At 54.4% G+C, this 23,882-nt stretch overlaps 10 protein-coding genes across 10 annotated transcripts; 4 read left to right on the forward strand and 6 right to left on the reverse strand.

Annotated features, from left to right (window-relative positions):
- Nucleotides 1–2,256: 2,256 nt before the first annotated feature.
- On the forward strand, nucleotides 2,257–4,176 carry SETTUDRAFT_88995 (uncharacterized protein; the record flags this gene model as incomplete). Its single annotated transcript, XM_008027427.1, has 4 exons — nucleotides 2,257–3,215; nucleotides 3,269–3,359; nucleotides 3,410–3,503; nucleotides 3,677–4,176. 4 exons carry the CDS (start codon nucleotides 2,257–2,259, stop codon nucleotides 4,174–4,176), a joined length of 1,644 nt encoding a protein of 547 aa, XP_008025618.1.
- A 954-nt stretch (nucleotides 4,177–5,130) lies between these two features.
- Nucleotides 5,131–7,309, reverse strand: SETTUDRAFT_31430 (uncharacterized protein; the record flags this gene model as incomplete). Its single annotated transcript, XM_008026869.1, has 3 exons — nucleotides 5,131–5,151; nucleotides 5,235–7,191; nucleotides 7,242–7,309. The coding sequence occupies 3 exons, from the start codon at nucleotides 7,307–7,309 to the stop codon at nucleotides 5,131–5,133; spliced, it is 2,046 nt and encodes a 681-aa protein (XP_008025060.1).
- Nucleotides 7,310–7,678: 369 nt separating this feature from the next.
- SETTUDRAFT_31431 (uncharacterized protein) lies at nucleotides 7,679–9,945 on the forward strand (the record flags this gene model as incomplete). The annotated part of the gene is made up of 5 exons (XM_008026870.1): nucleotides 7,679–7,817; nucleotides 7,885–7,949; nucleotides 7,991–8,182; nucleotides 8,235–8,607; nucleotides 8,684–9,945. 5 exons carry the CDS (start codon nucleotides 7,679–7,681, stop codon nucleotides 9,943–9,945), a joined length of 2,031 nt encoding a protein of 676 aa, XP_008025061.1.
- Nucleotides 9,946–10,204: 259 nt separating this feature from the next.
- Nucleotides 10,205–11,161, reverse strand: SETTUDRAFT_31432 (uncharacterized protein; the record flags this gene model as incomplete). Its single annotated transcript, XM_008026871.1, has 1 exon — nucleotides 10,205–11,161. One exon carries the CDS (start codon nucleotides 11,159–11,161, stop codon nucleotides 10,205–10,207), a length of 957 nt encoding a protein of 318 aa, XP_008025062.1.
- An 852-nt stretch (nucleotides 11,162–12,013) lies between these two features.
- Nucleotides 12,014–13,119, reverse strand: SETTUDRAFT_31433 (uncharacterized protein; the record flags this gene model as incomplete). Its single annotated transcript, XM_008026872.1, has 2 exons — nucleotides 12,014–12,103; nucleotides 12,154–13,119. The coding sequence occupies 2 exons, from the start codon at nucleotides 13,117–13,119 to the stop codon at nucleotides 12,014–12,016; spliced, it is 1,056 nt and encodes a 351-aa protein (XP_008025063.1).
- Nucleotides 13,120–13,678: 559 nt separating this feature from the next.
- SETTUDRAFT_19645 (uncharacterized protein) lies at nucleotides 13,679–14,707 on the forward strand (the record flags this gene model as incomplete). Its single annotated transcript, XM_008026744.1, has 1 exon — nucleotides 13,679–14,707. One exon carries the CDS (start codon nucleotides 13,679–13,681, stop codon nucleotides 14,705–14,707), a length of 1,029 nt encoding a protein of 342 aa, XP_008024935.1.
- A 555-nt stretch (nucleotides 14,708–15,262) lies between these two features.
- SETTUDRAFT_61812 (uncharacterized protein) lies at nucleotides 15,263–15,694 on the forward strand (the record flags this gene model as incomplete). Its single annotated transcript, XM_008026970.1, has 1 exon — nucleotides 15,263–15,694. A coding segment is annotated over one exon (432 nt), but the record flags the coding sequence as incomplete, so codon positions are not given.
- Nucleotides 15,695–15,763: 69 nt separating this feature from the next.
- Nucleotides 15,764–16,477, reverse strand: SETTUDRAFT_31435 (uncharacterized protein; the record flags this gene model as incomplete). Its single annotated transcript, XM_008026873.1, has 1 exon — nucleotides 15,764–16,477. One exon carries the CDS (start codon nucleotides 16,475–16,477, stop codon nucleotides 15,764–15,766), a length of 714 nt encoding a protein of 237 aa, XP_008025064.1.
- Nucleotides 16,478–19,187: 2,710 nt separating this feature from the next.
- On the reverse strand, nucleotides 19,188–19,388 carry SETTUDRAFT_87572 (uncharacterized protein; the record flags this gene model as incomplete). Its single annotated transcript, XM_008027428.1, has 1 exon — nucleotides 19,188–19,388. The coding sequence occupies one exon, from the start codon at nucleotides 19,386–19,388 to the stop codon at nucleotides 19,188–19,190; it is 201 nt and encodes a 66-aa protein (XP_008025619.1).
- Nucleotides 19,389–21,279: 1,891 nt separating this feature from the next.
- SETTUDRAFT_135710 (uncharacterized protein) lies at nucleotides 21,280–22,944 on the reverse strand. Its single transcript, XM_008027429.1, has 3 exons — nucleotides 22,616–22,944; nucleotides 21,916–22,562; nucleotides 21,280–21,864 (listed from the first exon to the last, which is right to left on the reverse strand). Exons 1-3 carry the CDS (start codon nucleotides 22,714–22,716, stop codon nucleotides 21,356–21,358), a joined length of 1,257 nt encoding a protein of 418 aa, XP_008025620.1. The 5' UTR covers nucleotides 22,717–22,944; the 3' UTR covers nucleotides 21,280–21,355.
- Nucleotides 22,945–23,882: the final 938 nt, after the last annotated feature.

The raw sequence follows: 23,882 nt of genomic DNA on the forward strand, positions 1-23,882 counted from the left end.
GTGTACCGGCATATGCGACACGGTAATCCCTTCTGTTGCGCCCGCGCAACATGCGAGGAAGCGGACGACTCTCCATTCGTGAGGCCTGTATCACTCAGGCCGACTCTGTCGGTTCAGTTGACCGCCTGCCCAGCGGTTTGAGAAGGCCATGTACGCCATGCCAGTTCGTATCGTCTTTGCTATTAGCTGCTCTGGGAGTGTGTTCCATGTACTGACCCAAACTTGATAGTACTACTCGTCGCTATCTTGAGACGGCTCTTGTACGCACGTCGCGGGCTTGGTGCGCGTCTCATAAGAGGGTCATGTTTCCTACACTGCTTGAGGGTGGGCTGGGTACCAAGGCTGCGGAACCGCCCCTTGCATCTGCATTACCGTTGCAGATAGCATGCGTCAAGTGGCTGCCTCCGCAAGCTGTCAAAGAGAGAACTGCTGGCTTTAAATTCGGCGTCCGACAGGCCCTCATTGCGTAGACACGATCCACCTCGAGCTCCTGATGTGCACACTCACCGACGGCATTGGCTACACTGCGCCGGCTCGTCGCGCGGGTTACAAGCGTGCTCCACATGCAACGGCCTAGGGGCCATTACAGGCCTTGCACAGGTTGGCACCAAGCTGCTGAGGGTATATGGCAAGAGAAGTACCCTGCTTGTGTAGCACCACTAGCACGACGCATGCTGATGGGCCCTCAAACAGGAGTCATTTACCTCTAGAGGCAAGGAAAGTGTCTCTGGACAGCGCAGAGTACCTGGTAGGGAGGACACAGATGACGAGACGACGACTCGACTGCTCACCGTCGAGGGGAGCACGCCGACTCTCCGTGGCTGCGAAGAGGCTTGCTATCCACCACCCAGCCACGGGAAACGACTTGCACGAGCCATTGGCATGTTGCGGCGCTCGTCAGCCCTGCTGCAAGGACGGTATGGCTGCATTCGCCGTTGCCTGGGTGCGAGTCTGGCTGCTGCGGGGGGAGGGGGAGGGGAGCGCCTCGTCATCTGGCTGCTACACACGCTCATCCCGGGGAGACGACGGCTGCGTCCGTGGGAATGCACGCAAGATACACGACGGCTGCTACCGCATACTATTACAGCCTGCGTGCTGCGCTTCTAATGCCACATCCTCCAACGTGCAGATGCTCAACACATGCCGCCCACAAGGGATATAATAGCCCAGCATTCCGTCACTGCGACGACGGCACTACAGAGCATTGCACGTTCCATTGCAGGCACCTTTTGATATGAATATTTCCAATAGTTCTTTCCATAGTATTCTCTAAGACACTTGGGCGGCGCGACACGCAGACGAAAGCAGCTGGAATTGGACTGCCATTGCCATTGCCATTGCCACTGCCACTGCCACTGCCACTGCCACTGCCACTGCCATTGCCCTTGCCCTTGCTGTGTGCTGCGGTATCTGCTCCATACCTTGTTCAGAAAGCTGCGTAGTTGGCAAGGTCAGTCTGTCCCTCTCCCTCCCTCTCCTTTCTTCCTTCCATCTCCCTCTCGCCTCGCCTCGCCGCCGCCATGTTTGCTGCTCCGCGGCTTCCCTGTCGAGGCCGAGGCTTCCCTGTGCATCGAGGCCGTCTCGTCCACCACCACAACACCGCCGTAGCTCTTGCCTCTTCTGCGACGCCCGGGCGCCGTCCTCGGGTACCACATCTTGCTTCATCCCCCCCATCTCTCTCCTTCTCTCCTCCACTCTTCTTCGCTTCCTTCTCACCAGTACGCATCAGTGGCCACATTCTTTGTAGCTTTTCGCAGGTCAGTCATGCATTCACCCTAACCCTGCGGATTGCCTCCCCAGTACGCACCATGCTGAGACTGACTGATCGCCAGCTTTGGAGTCACTACCAGCCCCCCGCACATTGCAAAAAATTTGACATTTACGACCTGGTAAGTTCCTTTCACCGTCGCACCTTGCCCTTCACATTCACCGTCTTGGCACAAGACCGCCCCTGAGCTCCCTCCCGCACCAAGCCATGAGATCCGCTTTTCCTCATCCTCACCGATCACCGTTTGAGCTCACCTTGGCTCGCCCACTACGGCAAAAGCTAACTTCATGGTCAGAGCACCGTTCTTCTCTGCATCTCAGTCTACCTGTTCGCACCAGTTGTTGAGAGACCACTTCTTCGTCGCCGTCGCCCTCAGGCCCACATAAACCAGCCTACACACAGCTATCCGTAGCTCTAGGGCCCAGTAACAAGCTCTCGACTAGCTGCTTCTTTTGTCTCCACTCCGAGTCTCTTGCCTACTCACTACAATGGCTACCAACGGTCGTCAGCAGAACTACGTGGCTCCCACTGCGGGATACAAGGGCCAACACATGCTCAATAGCCAAGGTCATGGGTCCGCCCAATACCTCCCCCGAGGTCTGCCGATGTCCCTCCACGGTGAAAATGGAATGCAAACTCTGACGAACAACATGGCAGCCCTCGGCCTACACGCTTCGTATGGCTCATCCGCTACCTCCAAGTCCGCCAGCTCTGCCCTCTCTGGTGGCTCCTCCGACTACGGCAATATCCCGCTATCCAACGGCCAAGGACTCTGGGTCCCGAACCAGCACGTCATTGGATCCATGTACCAGATGATACCTGGTGCGCAGCATCAGGCTGGCATGACCCCCTCTCCAGGCATGTACGGCCATGCTGGTGCCTACGTGCAGCAGGCAGCATATCAGTACGGCCAAGGCGTCGTCGACAACAGCCCTGTGCCCCCAGCTTGGGCAGCTCGCATGTCCTCCGCCGAGATTCCGTCACTCATGACGCCCCGCCGCGACTCCATCTCTTCCAATGAGAACGACAACCCAGGTACACCCTATGGCAGCGGCGGCATATACCGCTACGGAAACAACACTGCCATCATGGATCGCTCGCCCAACGCGCTTTACACGAGCAGTGCTACCCCCTCCCCGTCACAGTTGACCCATCCATACCAGGTCATGGCCCCCATACAGAAGCAGCAAGCCATGCCCACGTTGCCTCCCCATCTGTTGGCATTAGTGCATCAGGAGCCTCCTATCCCTCGAGCTATTCCCGCTCCTAGCTCTCCGCATAAGCCACTCGACCGTAGCCTGGAGAACAAGACCGGTGAGACCAACGTCTACATTCGCGGTCTGCTTCCCGAGACCACGGATGAGATGCTCCACATGTGGGGAAAGCGCTTCGGAGATATCCAGAGCTCCAAGTCCATCATTGACCTCAAGACCAATCTGTGCAAGGGGTAAGTGGCCTCTTGTCAATTGCATTGCCTCACTGACTGACTATTGGGTACAGGTTTGGCTTCATCAAGTACCACAATTTTGAGGATGCTGAGGACTGCATCCGCGGCTTCCACTACCTTGGATACGAAGTCAGCTTCGCTCGTGTATGTCGAGGTTATCTTGGTGACCATTGCGACTTGCTGACTCTTTGCAGGAATCCTTCTACTCGAAGCTCAAGAAGTTCGCCGACGAGAGCAATACCAATCTTTACGTGTCCAACATTCCCAAGAACATGAATGAGCATGTATGTAAGGACAAAGTTATTTATCGTTTCACGTCAATAACAGGATTCAGGAACTCGCCTCCATCTTCGCGCCTCACAAGGTGTGTTCGAGCAGAATCCTCCGCGACTCTTCTGGCACTGGTCGGGGTGTTGGCTTTGCTCGGTGAGTTCTCAAACATTCCATCGGCACCCGTACAGTACTGACCCTCGCCAGCTTTGAGTCTCGAGATATCTGCGACCAGGTCATCAAGGAGTTCAACAACACTCCCGTGTCCAAGCCTGGCGGCGAGGAGCATCTGATCCAAATCCGCTTCTCCGATACCCACGAGCAAAAGATGCTGAAGCAACAGACTGCTGCTGGCCGTGTGTTTCGCGCCGCAGAGTACGAAGTAGGTGTTGCTCAGGCTAGGGCACTCGGGACGCCCGACCGTTACCTTTCTGCATCCCCGATTTCGGCAGGCCACGCCAATGAGTTCGAGATGTTCATGCGCGGCCAGCGGCAGCCATGGTCACCACCGGTACCATCTACTCTAGGCCCTGCTCGTTCGTCGGTATACTACATGCCTCAAGGCGGACCCATCAAGAGCGATGATGGTGCTTCGGAGAATGGTGTCGAGATCAAGACCAACCCAGCGACTCCGGTCAAGGCTGATGACAAGTCTGCCTCACCAAGCCGGTTCTCTAGCCGCAACGACTAAACGCACATCTTTCCAAGTCGACTGCCGACACTGCCCTTCATGTATGCCCTATTATTCATGATCGCTCCATCAACATCAACCTGTCGCGTCGTCTTGGAGACTTCTTGGGCAACAATCATCCACTATCAACATGCCACACGACAACACTCTATCAGATGCTCGAAGCTCTCGTCATTCATTTCTGAAGCTCGTTCTGGCCCTTTATCTTAATATGACCGGGCTCTTAATACTCTTGTTCTTGGTCTCTGCAGCTTGAGCACATCCTTCTTATCGACACAAGTCTCGCGTTTCTCTCAAGCGCTGTTTGGGCGGCTTCTTCTTCACATCTTAGAAGTATGTTTTAGCATCTGGGCAAACCAGCGAGTGGAAAAAAACATGTTAGGGTGGTATTCAGTTTATCTCTTTCTCATCGATGGCGAGGGTAGGTTTCAGCAGTGGTGGTGACTAGGTCTATGGTCGGATTTGCCGTAGCTTCGATAGTTGGTCGTATGATGTGTCTTCTTCCAGTTGTTGCCTTTGACTATGCTGTGCTTTGATGGTGATTGTTGAATTCTGTTTCTTGGTGATGAAAGACGGCCCAAGGCCTTGTCTGTCGCTTGGTACTAGCATAATGGGTTTAGTTCGTTTGATTCGATTGCTGTTGTATATTTGCATATACAACGGCCAGCCTCGCATCCCCGTCTCGCGGACCTATCTGTTGATTACAGTGGTTGGGAATAGAGAAGAGGCAACGATGGCGAGATCGTTGAGAGGTCAAGACAGAGAGACAGAGAAAGAGCAAATGGTAAGCCGTAAATCTATTAGGATGCCCAAAAGTGCTCCTTGCGCACAGATGCTGCGTCTGTTCTACAAACGATGGAAAACTAAAAAAAAAGGACAATCATCAAGTCGCCTTTCTTACTTTCCGTCTTCTTTCTCTCTTTTCCCATATCTCTTGGCTTCACATCACATTGCTCAATCCTCCCATTCCGGATTCTGTTGTCATTCGCGTTAGTAATGAACTGTGTATCCTTTCACGTCCCGACAGAGTGGGAAAGGGGGAGGAGGGGCTATCTTACCTTTCGCAGGATGACCACACCTTCCAGTACATTGGTCAAGCTGAGATACTTCTCGTCTTCCAGCTCCGCCCTCTCGCCGTGTGCCAGCAGCACCGGTGTGCTCTGTGTCTGCCACCCGGTAATCGTCTTTGGTCGGCCAGCCTGACCCACAACGTCTACTGCTTGACCAACGCGGACGTTGACTGTGAGCGGCTTGAGCTCCTCGTCCAGTGTGATGAGGAAGCGTGGCGACATGGCGGTGGCCAGGTAATAGAGCAAGTAGTGTGAATCACCAGCGACAAAAGACTTGGCATCAATCAGAGACACCAGGACGGTGAGGAGACCTGAAGCCGCAACGCGAGACAGGACTTGTCGGTCCGTGTGGAAGGGATTGAGTGAGAGCGTACCCTTGCCTGCGTGCAAGAGACCCTGTGCTATGCGCACCATGAACAAGGCGTTGGGGTCGCGGTGGTAGTAGCTGGCTAATTGGCGGAGAAGCTGTGCAAGACGAGCGTTGTTGGTACCAGCACCGCAGAGACCCATGGCAAAGATGGCGTTGATGGCGACATCGTTATCATTGTCGTGCGAGTATCGCGAAAGAGTGTCGTACACCTTCATCTGTGGGTTGCTAGGGCTGATGAGACCCAGGGCAAGAGGCACAGCCTTGCGGATGTTAGCCTCGCCGTAATGCATCAGGTGGCCCAGGGTGCGTAGGATCATCTCTTGGCCAACATCCTCGCCCATAGCAACTAATGAAAGACCAATGACAGCATATGATTGAAGGAGCTCGTCGCCCTTCTTCTCTTCGCTCTCGTCCTCAATGTGCTCATTGCAGATGTGAAGCAGTTGCTGAATCTTCAACACTGCACCAGTACCCGCCCACGCACACACTTCAGTGAGCACCGAAGCTGATTTAGCCATGGGGTGGTCAAGCGCCTTGAGGGTTTCCAGGATGACATCAACCTCTTCTTGTTGGCCAAAGAAGAGAAGAGCGAGACCGAGGGCCATGAAACGAGTCCACTTGTCCTTTAGTTGCTTGGTCCGGTCCTCGTCCAAAAGAGTGTTCATCAAGGCATCCGTGACATCTCCGTTGGCCGAGCCGACGAAGATCATTCCCAAAGACAGCGCTGCCATGGCGGAGAGCTGCATGTCGAGGCTGGTGTCACTAACAACGGGCAAGAGCACATCGAGAAGGTCCTCCTTGTTCGATCCCGCGTATGCCAGACCCAAACCCATAATCGCAGCCAGGCGAATGTTCTTGTTCTTGGAATTTATATTGTCCTCGTCACCCAACAACGCCATAGCCGGATCGGAGTCCATGCGTACTCCAGAGTTGAAGATACCAGTGGCAAGCATGGCACCAGCCTTGACCATGTCCTCGTCGACTTGGGTGTAGGGGTCAATCCTGTCAAGACCCTCTTCCACATCCCAAAGCATCAGCATACCCATGGATGCGGTTGTTGAAAGCATGCCCTCCTCTTTGGTCTTCCATACCCAACTGCTCTTGGCGTCGCCCAGCATGAGCTTGTCGTTGGCATAACCCGTGTTGACAAATGCGTTGACGAAAGCCGAAGCGAGGTTGTGTCTGGCGGAGTCGGTATTTGTGAGGCCGGCGGTCCTGCTGCTCTCAAGGTGTGTCTTGTAAATGTCGTCGGGAGACTTTGGGTCGAGAATGTTAAGCTCCTTGCCCAGTGCCCTGAAGTGATCAGGCAGGCGTGTGTTGTTAAGGCACTCCTGCAGCTCAGGGTCTTCGTCGTCGGACACATCGAACCATATCCGCTGTCGCGCGCAGAGGAAAGCCATTTGCCTGCGAATGGACTTGTCCTTTGTGGCATCAAAAGCCTCTTGAATCAGCTCCTTCTCGTGTAACCGTATCGCAATGGCCATGGCCTGGGTGTACTGCTTGTATTTGGCGTAGATGCGGTAGGTGGTGCGGAGGAACTTGTCGTTGTCCGGGTATGTGAGAAGCGGCACGTTGCTGCCATGGTTAGTGCAGTTCACATGGGTGGATTTGCAGCAATGGCATACCTGACCATGTAGAGCGCCACTCTCGAGTACGTGTTCTCGTCGACGTATTGCTCAATCTGGTCAATCATCTCCAGCTCGGACAGAATGTCAACGGCATCGGCCTCTGCGTTTAATTTTTGGACGTCTGGTGAAGCAGAGGGTCTGAGCACGCGCCGCCGCCGCCAGTGCTCATCATCGGCGGGCGGCGGACTGTGCTTGGCCCTAGCGCGGCGGAAGTGGTACGCGAACGCAAGAGCTGCCTCATCGCCATCCATCCGCCCCATTACCACTCTCCCCCACCTCTCTGGCTGCTCCCCTTCATTTGAGCGGCGCGTATACATCTCACCCCTCTCACCGCAGCCCCCCGTCTCCCCCCAACACCTGCTGTCGGCGCCGCCCCATCCCCGCACGACACAGACATCGTTCGCCGCCTGCCGCAGCGATACACTGCAACCACCATGGCCAAGGACGACGACAAGAAGCCCACGGCTGCCGACAAGGGCAAGGGCAAGGCGCCAGCTGCCAACGACGCCGACAAGAGCAAGGATGCAAAGCCCGACGCCGACGATAAGAAGGGCGGCGTGGCGACGACTGGCGGTATGTTTGGCCTGCACCCGAGCCGAGAGAGCTCGCATCGTGCACGTGTACTGACAGGCCGCTGCAGAGGAGCTCAGTGAAGAAGACCAGCAGCTTAAGAGCGATCTGGACATGCTCGCAGACCGGATACTGGTACGTGGCTCTGCAATGCCCGTGGCTGCACCGCCCCGCAGCATGCGCTGACCGTGTGCCTCTCCCAGGGATCCGACACGAGCCTGTACAAGCCCGCGCTCGACCAGATCAAGGAGTTTATCAAAACATCGACGAGCTCCATGACGGCCGTGCCCAAGCCGCTCAAGTTCCTCCGGCCGCACTACGAGAACCTAGAGAAGGCCTACGCATCATGGCCCGCAGGCGAGAACAAGGTACGCAGCCAAGCCCATCTCAATGAGAGTGAGGCGGCGCTAATGCGAGCAGCAATCTTTTGCCGACATGATGTCCGTCTTGGGAATGACGTATTCAGACGAAGAGCGCCTCGACTGCCTCAAATACCGCCTCGAAGCTCCCTCGACAGATCTCGGCTCATGGGGCCACGAGTACATGCGCCATCTTGCCCTTGAGATTGGCTCGGAATACCAGAACCGCCTCAATGACGACAAGTCGACCGACGATGTGACGGACCTCGCCTCGACCCTCGTTCCCTTCTTCCTGAAGCACTTGCCCGCCCTCGCTCCCCCCAGCAACCGCCGCCGCCCGCCCCCCGGAAGGCCTTCGGACAACCCGCACCATGAAGCTGAACGTCAAGAATATTCGCTACCTGGCGGCCGACGACTGGCGCGTCCTGACTGCGGTATGCGCCCGCACTCCTCGTCTTCGGCTCGTGGTGGGGGAGGACAAGCGCTGACCAAGACCATGAAAACAGACAGAAATGGGCAGTCGAAACCATGAGATTGTGCCGACGCCTCTGATTGCGCAGATTGCCTCGCTCCGCTCAGGCTCCGGCGTCCACAAGTGCATATCCAACCTCGCCAAAATCGGCCTCATCGCAAAGGTCCGCAATGCCAAGTACGACGGCTACCGCCTGACGTACGGTGGGCTCGACTACCTCGCGCTGCACACGCACCAAAAGTCGGCGACCGTGTACTCGGTAGGCAACCAGATCGGCATAGGCAAGGAGTCGGATATCATTGTCTGCGCATCCGAGACGGGCAAGCAGCAGGTGCTCAAGATCCACCGTCTGGGCCGCATTTCGTTCCGCACAGTCAAGGCGAACCGTGACTACCTCCGAAACCGCCAAGGTGGATCGTGGATGTACATGTCTCGCCTCGCCGCATTGAAAGAATTCGAGTTCATGAAGGCGTTGCGAGCAGAAGGTTTCCCAGTGCCCGAGCCCATCGGCCAGAACAGGCACACGGTCGTCATGAGCCTTATCGACGCTTTCCCCATGCGCCAGATCTCCAAGGTCGGCGATGCCGCGCCCCTCTATGCTGAACTCCTTGCCCTCATTGTCCGTCTTGCGCAATACGGTCTTATCCACGGAGACTTTAACGAATTCAATATCCTTGTGGAGGAGCGGACAGAGAAGGACGGCAAAGTGACACTGGTACCGACCATTATTGATTTCCCACAGATGGTTTCGATTGACCACGCCAACGCCGAGTACTACTTTGACCGCGACGTAGCCTGCATAAAGCGCTTCTTCGAGCGCCGTTTTGGCTTCACGAGCGACGAGCCTGGCCCCTTCTTCAAGGATGCGACAAAGAAGCTCGTTAAAAGACTGGATATCGAGGTGCAGGCCTCTGGTTTCAGCAAGAAGATGGCAAAGGAGTTAGAGGCATACATGAAGGAGCATGGCGTTGACGGAGACGCTGGAGACGCTGAAGCAGCGGCTGACGCAGACGGGCCTGCTGACGACGATGAGGACGTGGGTGTTGAAAATGACTACGAAGGCGGTGAAGATGACGACAACAACGAAGGTGGTCCAGTCGTTGAAGACATGTCCACTGAGACTGAGCATACGGAAAACGACGAGCAGCATTCCGCCCAAACACTCACTTCGCAAATGACAATTCTCGACATCAGGGACAATGACCCCTTGCCGGATCTCAACGACATCAAGCCTCCTCCGCCATCAGGCCCCACAATCACAACAAAGGCAGCCAAAAAGAAAGCCGGATGGGCCTTGTAGACTGGTTGGACACGCACCTTTATATTCATCCTCTTCCTCTATTCCAGCGATACCCACGATTTCATGGCACGCTTGGGTGCTTGCATCTACAAAGGCCTTTGAGATGTACATAGACATGAAAAGAAAGACGAAAAGTAACGCCCTCGCATGATGACTGCACCATCAAAATATACCCTTTTACCCATCCAATGAGATAACTGACCCAGTCCAAATTGAGATGCACGTGTCTTCTTCCATGACCATGTCCATTGACACATTTTCACCCCAACAAAAACGCATCTACGAACATGCCTTCTCTCCCCAATTGCTCTCGAGCCTTCTTCTCCTTGTCCCGCCTCGCCGCCTTCTCCGCTTCCTTTTCCTCCTTCTTGCGTCTCTCCCTCTCCCTCTTGTCTTCCTTCTGCACCTCCTTTTCCTCCTCCCTCTTCAAATCCTGATACGCTCTGTACCATTCCGGCGCGTCCTGGGTGCCCGAATCGTGCTTGGTACCGCCACGCCAACGCAACGCATGTGGTTTGGAAGCGCGGGTAGGTCCCGGCGTCTTGCGAGACATGGAGTGGAATGCCGAAGTCGAGGGCGAAAGACCCGCCGCCGACAGAGATGCCAGCGTGGGACTGCGCAGGTTGAACGTGTGATCCGGCGACTGTTCTTTGACTTCACCACGCATCTTGCGGCTGGGGAATACACATGGCGACGTTGGCGATGTGGCTGGCGACATGCGCGCGCGTGGTTTCCCCGGCAAGGCAATCCCACCATCACCACTTACTTTTGCTGCAGCCGCAGCTCCTTGTGCTGAGCTGGAAGAGTCGCCCGATCTATCTTCTTTGGCTTCTGTTGGCCCTGGTGCTACGATATGGTATGGAGAAGACAAGGTGCTCTGCGTGAGTTCTCGCGGCTTGGAAATCTCAACCTCGAATTCATCTGTTCGGGTGATGATACCAGTGGGGAACAGAGCGCCTTTTCTCTTGTCAGCTTTTTGCATCTGCACGCCTCGTCGGGCAAAGGACGGTGGTGCTAGGTAGCGGGACATGAGGCCGGACTTGGGTCGGGGCTTTTTCGTCGCATGAATGGCGACTTTGGTCTCTGCTTCTGCGCCTGGCTCATCTGAGGGCTGAGAAGGCTGTGGAGGAGGAGGAGGAGGAGGAGGAGAGGATTGATCGGAGTGATTTGCATATGGAGCAGATTGGGCCAGGGGAATTGGGTAAAGGGGGGCCATGGTGAGTAGTAGGGAGCGAGTTGTAGTTAGAGAAGCGGGTTTGGGGCTTTTGGCAGGTAATATACCGAGCAGATTGAGAGTGAATTGAACGTTTGGCTGCTAACCAGCCCCCTTCATTCCGTGACGTGATTTTTCTCTCCTGCTATTGGTGCACACGGTTTCACTCTGCTTTGTTTGATAATGTGAGAGGTACCTGGTGTATGTGTTACCTTGTGACATATGGAGGATCTTGTTTTCGCAACATGTAACCGTTTTATATTGTAAAATTGTTGAGATTGTGGGATTCATGGCAAGGGATGTGTTGATCACTCCAACTAACTGGTGAGTTTGTTTAGTTGGGCGTTCACTTCAATCGTTGACTTGCTGTCGCATCATCCATTACCCTCAACTTCCCGTCCTTCTCTTTGCCAGAGTCCTAGTCTCCCCTATCACCGACAAAAGCTCTTACTTGACACCAGCTGCAGTCGCTTAAACTGCGGGGCTCCACAGCCAGATCACCACAACCCTTTGAATAGACGAATCAGGTAGCGAGCCAGCACTGTGAGTCCTGGGCTTCGTCCGTCCACATGCCCCACGGGAGGTTTTAAGTGGGGACGCTAGTTGTATACGATAGAATGAAACGCGACACCTCTGACACGTCGAGATACACAGCGTCACTGGACGGATAGTTTTGTCCCTGTCTTTAGACAGTGTAGGTGTGTTAGCGTAGAAGTGTACAGGTGTCCGTCGAGTACGCTGGTGGCTGTATGAGATAAAGCATCTTGTAGCTTTGTGATTGTGGGAAAGTTGCAGTAGAGCGGACCGAGATTTATCTGCCAGGTCGTATACTCACTGCGTTACCAACAAGACGGCTCAGAACCATATCTTGATCAGCTCCTCCGCAACTGCAGGCGGCGTGAGGACGCCAGACTCTGTGATGATTCCAGAGATCAGATCGGGAGGCTATTCGAGTTAGTACATGGGGGAACTTGATGCGAAAATGCGAAACCTACCGTGAAGTCAACAGCGTCATGGGCGTCGAGCGGAGCCACTTTCGAGCCTTGTGTTGTCGTCATGTCGGCAATAGCCTCGTCGAAGACATTGCGTTGCTCCTCGCCCTTGGCCTTTTGCTCCCCTTGGGGCTCCTCTGCCACCTTGAAATCCAGAACCTTCTGCTCAATAGGTAGGTCAAATTGGCTAAGTGGATAGAGCCTGACAAACTTGTGACTCTCAGTGACTACGTAGAAAGGCTTTCCCTTGCTCTTGGCCAATATGCTCAGCTGGTATGTGCCCAAGCGTGAGATGATACCGCCGTTCATAACAACGCCTTCAGCTCCCACAATGACCATGTCGACCTTGCCCAACGAGTATGCGACTGCAGAGTCTGGAATTGTGGCTACCGGCACGTTGTGTGCGCGAAGGTCGGCAACAGTCTGTAGGGCTTCTTTCGAATCGAGCGAGCTTGCAGAGGGCAGGACGTATATAACCTTGAAGCGCAGGGTGCTTGACTCGGCCGCCCTTCTTAGCAGCGCACCCACTACTCGCGAGCCACCATTTGTAAGAACCGTTTTGCCGTCGCGAATAAAGTCCTTGCCAAAGCGGGCGATGTTCTCTCTGCTCTGCTTTGCTCTGTCGACGAACAGCTTTCCGTTGGAGAGCAGGTGGTTCCGTATCGCGCGGAAGTCGTCGTCTGGGCCGAGGTTGAGGCTGGCGGGGCGGTTGAGCGTCGTGATCAGGTAGCGCTGGAACAGGTCGGTGCCGGCAGATAGTGAGATATGGTTTGCGATCGAGGCCTTGAGCGCCGCGGTATGTCGTTCAAGAAGATCTAGAGTCTCGGCGACGGTTGACACGGAACTCTGTGCAATGGCTTCCACGAGTGCCTCAATGGCAGCCACGGGCATGGTAAGCTCAGGGTCATCTTGGAGGATTCGCCGGTAGGTTGCGACAACATCAAAATCGGGCTTCGTCGTGGCACTCATGTTGGCGGTGGGCTGCGGGGTGCTGGCGTTTGGCGAACTTTTGGAGATAAATATGGAGGGGCGGCGGGCGATTGAGTCATTCGCCAAGACCCGAGCATTGGTTCCCTTTGTGGCATCCCCAACCTTTGTCTTTGATCTCCTAAGATTCTTGGATGCAAAGACTATCCAACGAGTGCGTTTCAAGGCGCTGCGCGAAGATGACAGAATGCGATATTCAGCAGACTAGAAGCATTCTCAATTCAGATATTACTACACTCAGCAGCGCGAGCGGCATGCGGTGGGGGGCCGGCAGGGCTTTGGGAACCGTGGGATATCTACAGCCAACCGTGGACCACACATCGCCTCGCAAATCAGCGAAACGAGGATTTGCCATGCTCATTGCACGTACGCTTCCTATATTTTTGTCGAAATATTTCAGCATGACCAAGTACAAAAGTGTCCGTCAGTTCAGTTGGCAGTATCACAGCACCCGTCCTTTCTTACTTTGATTCATCTGTATTATAACTCCATTACCCATTTTCGAGCTTGTCCAAAAACTTCCTTTAGCTGGCTAATCCAAATGCCTCGTTCTGAGAAGGCGAGTAAAGTCTCGCAGCTGGTCGACTTTTACCAGAACACAGCCACACCTTCAGCTCCTATTCCAAAGAAGCCCACAAGGAAGACGCTTGCCATTGAGCCAGGCCCATCTCCAGAAGCGGATCTTGTCAAAGATACACCGAATCTCCAGGAACTACCCAAAGCCAGTATTTACGACTTCGATGGAGATAGCACAGCAGTACCCTCCTCTGTTTCTTCGCCGCAAACGCCAGTGAGAATGAGGAGTACGTCTTCTTCGGCATCGCGCGACAATACTATTAGTTTGCCGATTACAGTGACTCTCCCAACCGAAGCTGATCGTAAGGACTACCGGGTGGAGGTCATAGGGTTTACACGAGTCTCCGTTTATTCGGACGATGCACCCGCGGAAGGCTTCGGGAGCATAATTTCGCACCCATATACACCCTTTTGTATGGAGCAGACGTCAAGGACACTCAGCAGGTCTACGTCAGCGCAGACATCATCTGGGTTGACCCCTGACGAGAATCGTCACTTGCTCAATAAGATGACATCTGAGCGGCAGCTAGTGCGGCCCGCACCGGAAGAGCAGATGAATCATACGATACACTCAGCGTACGGATTGGTCTGTCCTGTGGGGTGGAGAAGCTTCAAGGGTGACAACTCAGACACGCAGTGTTCTCATTCCATGTGCTCGCACGCCATGAGCGAAGCGCGGCATGAATCACTGGCTCAGGATCATATCCCAGCGTTTACTCAGATCATCATGGCCCAAAGAAACCTCCAAAGGTATGCAAAGGTATCACAATCAGCTCAATCCGTTGTTGATGACGTTATTGGGCCGGACTGGGTACTGGGCGACGAGGGACAAAAGACGCCTGTAACACGCAGCATGACTTGCCAGGATATACCCAGAGACCGGCGCAATAGCTTGGATACCTTACAGAGTGTTGGTTTGAAGGACAAGCTGCGCAGAGTAGGCCGAAAGTTTAGAGGTTCCGGGACAAACGGCAAGAGTACGTCACAGGATTGATAGGAGGCGACGGTCGGTACTTTGGAGCTTTGGTCAGGGTATCAGTGTTTATATTCTATTGATATATGTATAGGGACGGCTGAATGATATTGTTTAACCAGATGTGCAACATGCAGTGTTGTCATATTTGATGACGCATTTTACATGGGGCTCAACGTCATAGGCCAATGGAATTTCAGGGCCTCGATGAATACGTCTCACATGATGAAGGCGCAGCTTCGTACACAACCAAACAATACCCTATTAGAATGCAACCCGGGCCAAGATGGCTGCAAAGGTAATGCAGATCGCAACTATTCTGAACTAGTTTTCAGACGTGCAACTGCTCTGTTCATCCATTGTTCGCCGCTCATCACACCACACGCGCGTCACTTGGTCGACTTTCCGTGCACCATGGCTATGCTATCCAATATTGCCTCTAAAGTCAAAGACATGCGGCTAGTTCCTCCTACGGAAGAAGAAGAAGAAGAAGAAGAGAAACAGGAAAAGGAAAAAGCATCGTCGTCTGAGCACAATGGCAAAGACGCAAACGAACCTGGACCCACACCCAAACGACCAATCCTCGAGATAACTTCTTACGACCGGTTTACGCCTCCCTCTCCCACCCCAGATGTTGAGTACGACTGCCGGGTAACGCACAACCCGTCGGCTCAAGTGCGGAAAACATGCACGGGGCTGGACGCGATGTTGCAAGAAGAGCTCATGAGCCGAAGCTCCTTTAGCGATCTTGTGTCGCGGGCCGAAGGCGATATTCGGCGACTAATGGAAGTCAAGGATGTGCGGGCGAGTCGGGAGGGCGAGAGGGCGATTGTGCGGGTGGGATGTTTGTGCGGGAGCGGACATCATCGCAGTGTGGCGTTTGCGGAGAGGCTGGGCAAGGTGCGGTGGTGTGAGCAGGGCGAGTGGGAGGTGAGGGTTAAGCATCGGGATTTGACGGTGGGGGTGGAGGAGATGAAGAGGGTGAGGAGCGAGAAGAGGAGACGGGGAGGGGGGAAGGGAGGTAAGGAGGAGGATGGGAAGAGGGCTTGTGAGCATGGATGAAGTAGTCTGATTGACTTAGGCTCGATACAGCCATGATTGTTTGATAAGCACAAAGGGATTCGACGTATCTCGATTGTCGCCGGTGTTGTCTCGCAGTCTGCCCATGCTCTCCAGTGCCTCCATAAACGAGTCGGATAGCGAAGTCTCGGAAACATTTACTTCGCATTCGCCCTTTGCCATTGTTGTCGTCGTCGTTGCTGCCTTTTGCCCTTGGGCTGCCTTTTCTTGCGCCTTCTCGCTCAAGCCCTTCTTCCTCAACGCAGACATGTTCTCTTCATGGCGTCTCAGCCGTTCGTCGGTCGCGTTTCGGGAACGTCGTTTAGCCCATTTCTTGACGCCGTTCTTCACTACCCCCATCTTACCCGTCGGCTCTTGGGCTTCATGGCCTTCCTTTTCTGCGTTTTCCCTGCTCTTCTCTTCTTTCTCTGCAAGCTTGACTGCATGTTCTCTCTGCCATATGCGCCATAAATCATCGTCCCAGGTGGATACTCTCTTTTTGGCCAGATAGGCTTCCCACCACTTTTGCATGGTGGGCAGTGTGACGTCGATGTCGTAGATGAGCCAGCCCCACTCGGCGGCGTCTTTGGCAATGGCCTTGTTCTTGTCTTGGATGTAGGTGTCGTTGGAATGAGGGAGAGCAATGTATTCGGCTGTGGTTGTGATGTGTGGTTTGTGGATGGGGTACGAAGAGGATCGGTAGTAGAGCGGGATGGAGAGAAGGATAGTCATGGTGCTTTGAGGGTTCAGGAAGTCGGTTTTGATAGTCAGTTGTGGTGTGAAGGGAGTTGTGAATTTGATTGGCTTGTCTTGGTGTGAGTAGGCAAATTGTATAGTTGAAGGGATGGGTTCATTGTGTGAATACTATAGATTTCTGACTGCTATGTGCATTTGCCATGTGTTTTCACAAGACGGATTCATTCACGCGGGTTGGGTGGGTGAACGAGGTCTGCGGTAGAAACATGAGGCGCTGTAACACGCTTCTCATGTCTGGTTATAGTGATTCTATAGAGAATGTGTCTATACCTGCTTGTTTCAATCCAGTGTCTCTCTTCACAACAATGCGCACTGTTGCTAGGTTTGAAGAAACAGCCGTCAATGCACCATTGGCTCAGTCTTGAATACTGAGACAGTTGCAGATGGATTCTCGAATATTTAATATTGGAATATGCAGTTCTTCTGACATGTTTGGGGAAGATGTATAGCGGCGTAGTTGCATTTTGCATGAAATGTTGGCCATGATACGGATAAATCATCTACTAAGCAACACAAAATGTCGTCACCGTCTACGTCTTCACAAAGTCGGAAATATCAATGGAGGAATTTGCAGCCTTGAGTATTCTGACATGTTGCAGCAGTCCAAGATAATTACCGGTGTGATATAGATGCATGAAACACTAAGGAACTAAAGTAATAACATGAAATAGTGAAACGGTAGTCTTCGGGGATATTTCTTACTTTGTGAAACTACCAGCCCAACGACTTTTGGTCGGATGGGCAGCGACGCCCAAGTATCTATGTCCTTGCACGAGCCGCTCGGGCATTTCAGGCACCAAATATCGGTGAGGGGCGGGTCGCTTCACCTGGTCTTGCCATTGTTTTTTTTTCGCATCAAATTATACTTTTTTGCTCAATCACCTCGGACTGGATATCCAAGCGCCGTCTCCGGTCAAGTCAACATGGTACGACTGTGCAGCATCGAGCGCCTTTTTGGTTGCCGACGAAGGGGCGTAAAGCAAAGGGGTCCATTCCTTTGCCTGGGTAACACTGCGACGTCCCTCGAGGATGGATTGGTTTTGTTGCTCAACGTAGGTGCTTGGCATGAGTGCGCTGTAGTGTAGCAACGAGTATAGGGCATGCATGTATGTATGTATGTATGTATGTATGTATGTATGTATGAGTCGGTCGGGTGCGCGCAGAGGAAAAAGAAACAGGCGTCGTGGGTCAGATGAGATGGACCGTCAGCCATCAGGCATGGCGCAATGGCCACTGGGGCCACGACTAAGCTGCCATGTGTGAGATCTCGATTCCCGTGGGAAGAGCAGACGACTTGACGAGACGTGGCACACGATGGACGACGAGCAGACGACGTCGGTTTCGATGGAAGGGTGCATATGCACCGCCATGTATGTGTGATGGATCACGATACATGTGGTAGCACAGCAGTTAGTGCCCAACGTCGCTATTTGCTTTTTTCGAAACCCCACGCAAGGACCATGCAGGCCGCGGCCGGCGGATGCACGGCTCCCAGGCCGCAAGTGGCAGTGGCAGTGGCAGTGGCAGGGTCACGAGGTACAGACAGCATGGCACGTCTGTATGTATGTAGCTATAGTATGTACTGATGTAGACAAGTCACAGGACCAGCGGTGATGGATGCACAAACCACGACACGAACACAGCATGGGCATAGGTCATGTCATTTCATCACAGCACAGCAGCCCGAGCAATCAAATTTTAACACGATGGTCAGAATATACATTAACTATGGGTATTACAGTAGACTGGGGTTTTTTTTCGAAAGAGATGTAAAAAAAAATTAGACAAGCTGCCTTATGCAGTGTGTGCTCGCCCCAGCCCCTCCGGAGATTAGACGGAATTTCCACTCTTGACCGCATGGTCGACTTTGCCTCGACGCCAGGCTCCATGTCTGCATGGGCATGAGCATGAGCATGGCCATGGCTGGCCTCGCACCCTGGTCCCCGTTTCCCTTTTCCAAAGTCAAAAAGCATCAAAAGAAGAAAAAAAGAAGACGTGTCCAGCTTGGCTCTTTTCGGTTGCTCCCCCCTCTCTCGTCTAACCCCCTTTTGGAGGCTTTTCCCTTTTTCGCTTAACGGCCAACTCTCTTGCCATGGAGTTAAACACGCATATACTCAAACGAACAAAGCAGTGTGCAGTGTCAGCGGCAAACGGGCCGAATGCAACCCCAGTAGTTGTTTTTTTTGTTGGCACGATTTTAACGTTTGTGTGTGCCGAGACGCGTGTGTCGTGTGTTGCGAGGTAGGTGGGACGACGAGGTAGAGATGGGGTCGGATGAAAGAAAGGGTGAATGATGTCACTCGGCTGGCGAGCGGGAAAGGTCTTGTCAGTGTGGGGGCGGTGTGTGGGCGTGTGTAATGAGAAAGGGACGTTTTGTCGGAGGGTTGGCAGCCATGCAGGGAGACGGGCTAGGGAGGGAAAAAGAGGCCTTGGCGATTCTCTTCCGCTTCTAGTCGGTGTGCTGGTCGTCGTCGTCGTCGTCGTCGTGGGGTGGGGTGGGTCTTGTTGGTGAGGGTGAGGTAAGACTTGTCGTCATGTCGTTTCGTCTCTTGGCCCGCCTTTGCTGGGCACAGGCGCAAACTCTGTCCATTTCCCCGACTTCTTGGCTTTTTTGGGGCTGCCATCTGCCATCTGCCATGTGCAGTCTCGCCTTCTCCACACGCGCATACCAAGACGATGAGCTCATTTACTCCTCGGACTCGACGCTCTCGACGCTAGGCGAGGGGGATGAGTCGCGTGTGTAGCGCGACGAGAGGGTTGGGCTCGCAATGGGCTGCTGAGCAATCGAGGCCTGGCCGTCTGCAGAGGGGTCTTCGACGGGGAGACGAAGCATTTGGCCGCCCACGAGGTTGGGGACGTAGACGTATTGAGGAGCTGGGGAAGACATGGTGGTGGTGGTGGTAGTGATGGTGGTGGTGGTGGTGGTGGTAGTGATGGTGGTGGTAGTGATGGTGGTGGTAGTGGTAGTGGTGGTAGTGGTAGTGGTAGAGTAGTGATAGAATAGTAGTGGTAGAGTCGTAGTTGAGTCGACACAATCGAGTCTGGAGTCTGCTTTGTCAAGAACCGGGGATAACGACCCATCTATATACTAGACGTCTCAGCCCACCCCGGCCCCAGAAGCTGTGTGTGTCGATGCCACCACCACCACCGCTCGTCGTCGTCGTCGACCTCGACGACCCATGCACGCAGCCCACTCACCCAAAACCCTATCCCCGACGTCCCAAGCACGGCACCACCTCGATGCCCGCCCACAGCCTATCAGCGGCCCGGGCACGACATGGGCAACGGGGCGCCATGTCCGCTCTGTCAGCCCAAGCGCGCTGATTCGGCCGCTGTGCACGGCGGCGGCGGTGGCTGGTTCATGCGCTTCGTATGGATGAGAGTGTGTGACGGTTCCAAAGGGGGAGGGGGGCCCCGCATCCACTACTACCGCACTCGACTAGGTGCACCTCCACCTCCACCTCCATCACACACGACACACACACACACACACACATTCACCCTCACCCTGGACACGACACACCCATGCCCCCGCCGCCGTGTCGACCGGAGCTTACCTCGCCATGCTAGCGCCGGCCATGTCGCAGCATCCGCGGGTCTAGATGCCTCGCCATGGCCCCGCTAGGCCCTGTCGAGGGCCATCGTCTTTGGCAATGCCTGTCTGGTCGTGCCCTTGGACGCTCAAAAGCAAAAAGACTCCTGGCTGTGTTTCGGCGCGATCGGCGTCCAACAGAGTTCGTCATGACGAGACAGCTTGTTGTGCTAGACGACAACCACCACCACCACCACCACCACAAGAAGCCGCGCGGTCACTGCTCGTGCGTCTGCTCAGGCCCGAGGCTGTATACAGTCAGCAGCTGCCTTGGGCCCCGCTGTGCGTGTGGTTATTCTTATCCTTATTACACCACATGCTACGCCATCCACAACGCTACCCGACGCCGCCCAGCCTGGTGTTGCTATCTCTGTCCACGGCCATGGCGATTATCGACGGGGACCTCCAGTTCGCCATGGCGGTTCGTGGGGGGTTTTCCCTGTCTCTCCCTCCCCTGCAGCCTGGGCGCGGCCGAGAATCACGCCGACCTTCTTCCATGCATGTCGAGACAAGGCAAAAATCAAAATGACTATTGCGTGGCAACTCTGTGAGTGTCTCGCTGTCTGTGAGCAGTCGACGCACAATGCCCGTCAAAAATAGTCATTAACCCCGCGCCCTCAGATAACACGACGCCGCCCCCTCCGCCACGAGTCAGTCAGTCGTGCGCGCCCTTGATACCCATGGCAACACATAGACATGATGGCAGCTCGCGGCGCACGGCTGGGGGACTGCACGACAAGCCCAGCTGCCCCTTGGGCTTGGGGCCAGCCTCTTGGCCCGTCGTCAAGTCAGCCAACCTCTGTACACATGCTTCGCTTCCGCCAGCCTGCACCTAAAACAAAATAAACGGCCTCTGCGAATACGAGCGCACGGAAGCCCATGCCGTAAAGGAGGGGTTGGGCAGGCCGAGAGCGGGATTCTTGGGCCCAAGCATTCCGCCAGCGCAATCTCCATCCACCACCACCACCACCACCATAATGTACTCTACCCAAACACCTCCCAAGACACACCCAACAAACGTCGCCAGGACGCGCCAATGCACCCCACACCCCTCCCTCCCGGCCTGGTTCCCCACAACCTACAGACTGCCGGTTGCTGCTGCTGCTGCTGCTTTGCTGTCGTGCCCCGTGCATGACCAAGCCCAAGAGCCGTCATTGGCACACCCCAAACGGCACCATGCCTTGCAAAACATCATGACATTATTGTTGTAACACTCCAGAAACCCAAAGCCTCGCTAGTAACACACATACATGCAGCCATGGCTATACGCTGTCGTCTGACCTGGCGGGCCGGATCTTGTCAGCTTCAGGGTTACCCTTATTGCCCTTCCAACCCCACGCCAACCGTGCCATCGTCTTGTCCTCGTCCTTGCCCGGCCACATGACCTGCCCCAGGAACACTGCACGCATGCAAAACGCTGCCGTCACAAGCCACATGATGACAAGCAGCAGCGTCAGTGCGCTCGCAACCCCATTGATGCCCTCGCTCCTGAGCACTTTGCCCGCCTGAATCGTCGCCAGCGTGAGCCCCGAGTTGGGGAAGATGAAGGCCCACCAGTTGAGCGAAAAGGACATTCTGCGCGCCCCAACCACCACCGCAATCGTCGTCACCAGGAAGAACCAGTACGCGAACAAGATGAGAAAAAGGCCCGACACAATGCCCATGATGCGCACAATCTCGCCGTCGGGAATCGAAATCGTCGTGAACAAGTTGGGCGGCACTTGGTTCGGTGCTTGGTTCGCCAGCGAAAGGAGCCCAGCCGCCGTGTAGCCTGCCATGGTTAGTCAGGGATACGACAATGGCTGACGGCTGCATAACCTACCTGCTGGCCCTACAGACACGTACATGCCCGGTCGGGTGGTGGGGGACGGTAGGGCGTTGGTCATGAGTCGCTGCATGTACAGGCCATACAGCAGAAACGACACCGACCATGCAAGCCCTTTGAACATGATGGCGCTAACAAAAATCTTCCAGCTCGCAGCCGGCGGTTGTGCTGGCAGTATCGTGCCAGCCAGCGGTCCTACCACAAGCAAAGGGTATATCGGAAAGATCCAGGCTGGCACTGCATCCGCCACGTTGAGCCGCTCCAGACGAAAGAACATAGAGTACTGGATTAGGCCAACGAGAAACGCAGCCGCGCAGTACATCCAGTACGTCACCTCGAGTCCTTTGGTCAGCCACGGCCCTTGGGACGAGTTGCCGTAGATATATGCCCCATTCAGAATCAGCGATACAGACACCCAGTATGTGCCGAAGAACAGGCCCTCGACGGGATGATGGAGCGACCCAAGAAGCTTGCGAGGCACCAATATAAACCGTGTAATCATGCACAGACTGAAGACGGCAAAGAGAACCAGGTCGACAATGTAAACCACCTTGCCAATGGTTTGCAGGCCCGGGAATGTATTCGGCGTGTTGCCCAAGACTACGGCCAGCGAGCCAGTAGACATGGTGCATGCAAACCATGGCCTATTGCCCTTTGTCAGCCTAGCATCCACAACGTCTTGTGCGCGCAAACCTACCACGTGAAGTGGGCCAGGCGATCACGAAACCCTACCACCTCGGGCGGCTTCTCCCCATCGTCCCCCGTGTACTGGTCGTGTTTCCTGTCGCGGAATCGCATGCTGGCGAAGATGGATTTCTCAGACGCGCACTCGTGGCCGACTGTGCAGCGACCGCGCTCCAAGTCATTCTTTCCAGGCTCCCAGCGTCATGCCACTGGCACGTCAAAAGATCCAAGACCATGTTTCGTCATCGGCCGCCATGGCGCCCGTGGTTTCTGCACGTAGTAAGAAGCGTGCAGGTTTTTTTTTCTTCCTCCTTGCCAACCATCTAATGAGAGTAGATCAACAGGGCTTTTCTCGCACTGAAATCTCGGCAAAGCGGCACATGGGGGGGTTTGAGTGTGTGTGTGCGCATGTGTCTGTGGGTGTGGAAGTGGAGCTGGGCATATCTTCAGATCGCAGTGACGTCACTGTGATCGCATCCAGGGCTGGGCACGGGTTACGTCAGACCTGACTCAGTTTTGCGAGTATCAGTTGCTGGCACAACACCAATGCCAAATGCGCTGCTGCACAAGTTGGGACATGACAATGAGGTTGCTTTGGTGAAGATGAGTAACGCCGTTGCATGGCCTCGTGACAGGACTATCCTTGCCTCGCGAGCCAACACCAACCGTTACTTCGGTTATCAGCAGTAGTTTAGAGCCCGCGTGCTGACGATATGGATCAAGTCATCAACCATCCACCAAGTGTAATCCCCCAAAGGCTACTACCACTACTCCATATTAGACCCAAACCTAACCCCCCCCCCCCCCCACCATTGTATGTAGATCTCGTGTGCGTGTGCAAAACCCCCCATTTTCGGCTTCTCCCGATTCACCGGATGGTAGCGCAGCGTCGCCTCGACCCTTTGCTCGTGATTCGTCCAAGCTACCTAGACAGCAACGTTTTGCATAAACATGTACTCTTTTCTTGAGATATTTTTCTTCTTCTTTTCGCTAAATATACAGCATCACGATTTTGCCCGATTGAGTCTTTGATAAAGCAATTCCATCGTGTCTGCGTGCGCGTGGACCCTTGAAAGTTGATCTTTTGACCGGTTCCATTAGGCCATATTCTTTTTTTTTTGCAAGGGGAGGCGGTTCAGGTGAACGTGTGTATCTTTGTATCGCGAGATACCAAGTATACACTAGGTGTACAGTGTGGTTACGACGACGTTAGTGAGCCGCTGATTCATCCCTGCATCATGTCATGTGCGCAGTAGGCAAAATGTTATCCGCCGAGCATA

This window comes from Exserohilum turcica (assembly GCF_000359705.1).
Source record: "Exserohilum turcica Et28A unplaced genomic scaffold SETTUscaffold_2, whole genome shotgun sequence".
NCBI lineage: Eukaryota > Fungi > Ascomycota > Dothideomycetes > Pleosporales > Pleosporaceae > Exserohilum > Exserohilum turcicum.

What these genes read in the sequence shown, in the direction of transcription:
- SETTUDRAFT_135710 (XM_008027429.1), bottom strand. Translation starts at nt 22,716, where the DNA reads ATGCGATTCCGCGACAGGAAACACGACCAGTACACGGGGGACGATGGG. An exon ending in CGCCTGGCCCACTTCACGTG is followed by an intron (nt 22,563 to 22,615) that starts GTAGGTTTGCGC and finishes AAAGGGCAATAG; the next exon opens with GCCATGGTTTGCATGCACCA. An exon ending in CGTGTCTGTAGGGCCAGCAG is followed by an intron (nt 21,865 to 21,915) that starts GTAGGTTATGCA and finishes TAACCATGGCAG; the next exon opens with GCTACACGGCGGCTGGGCTC.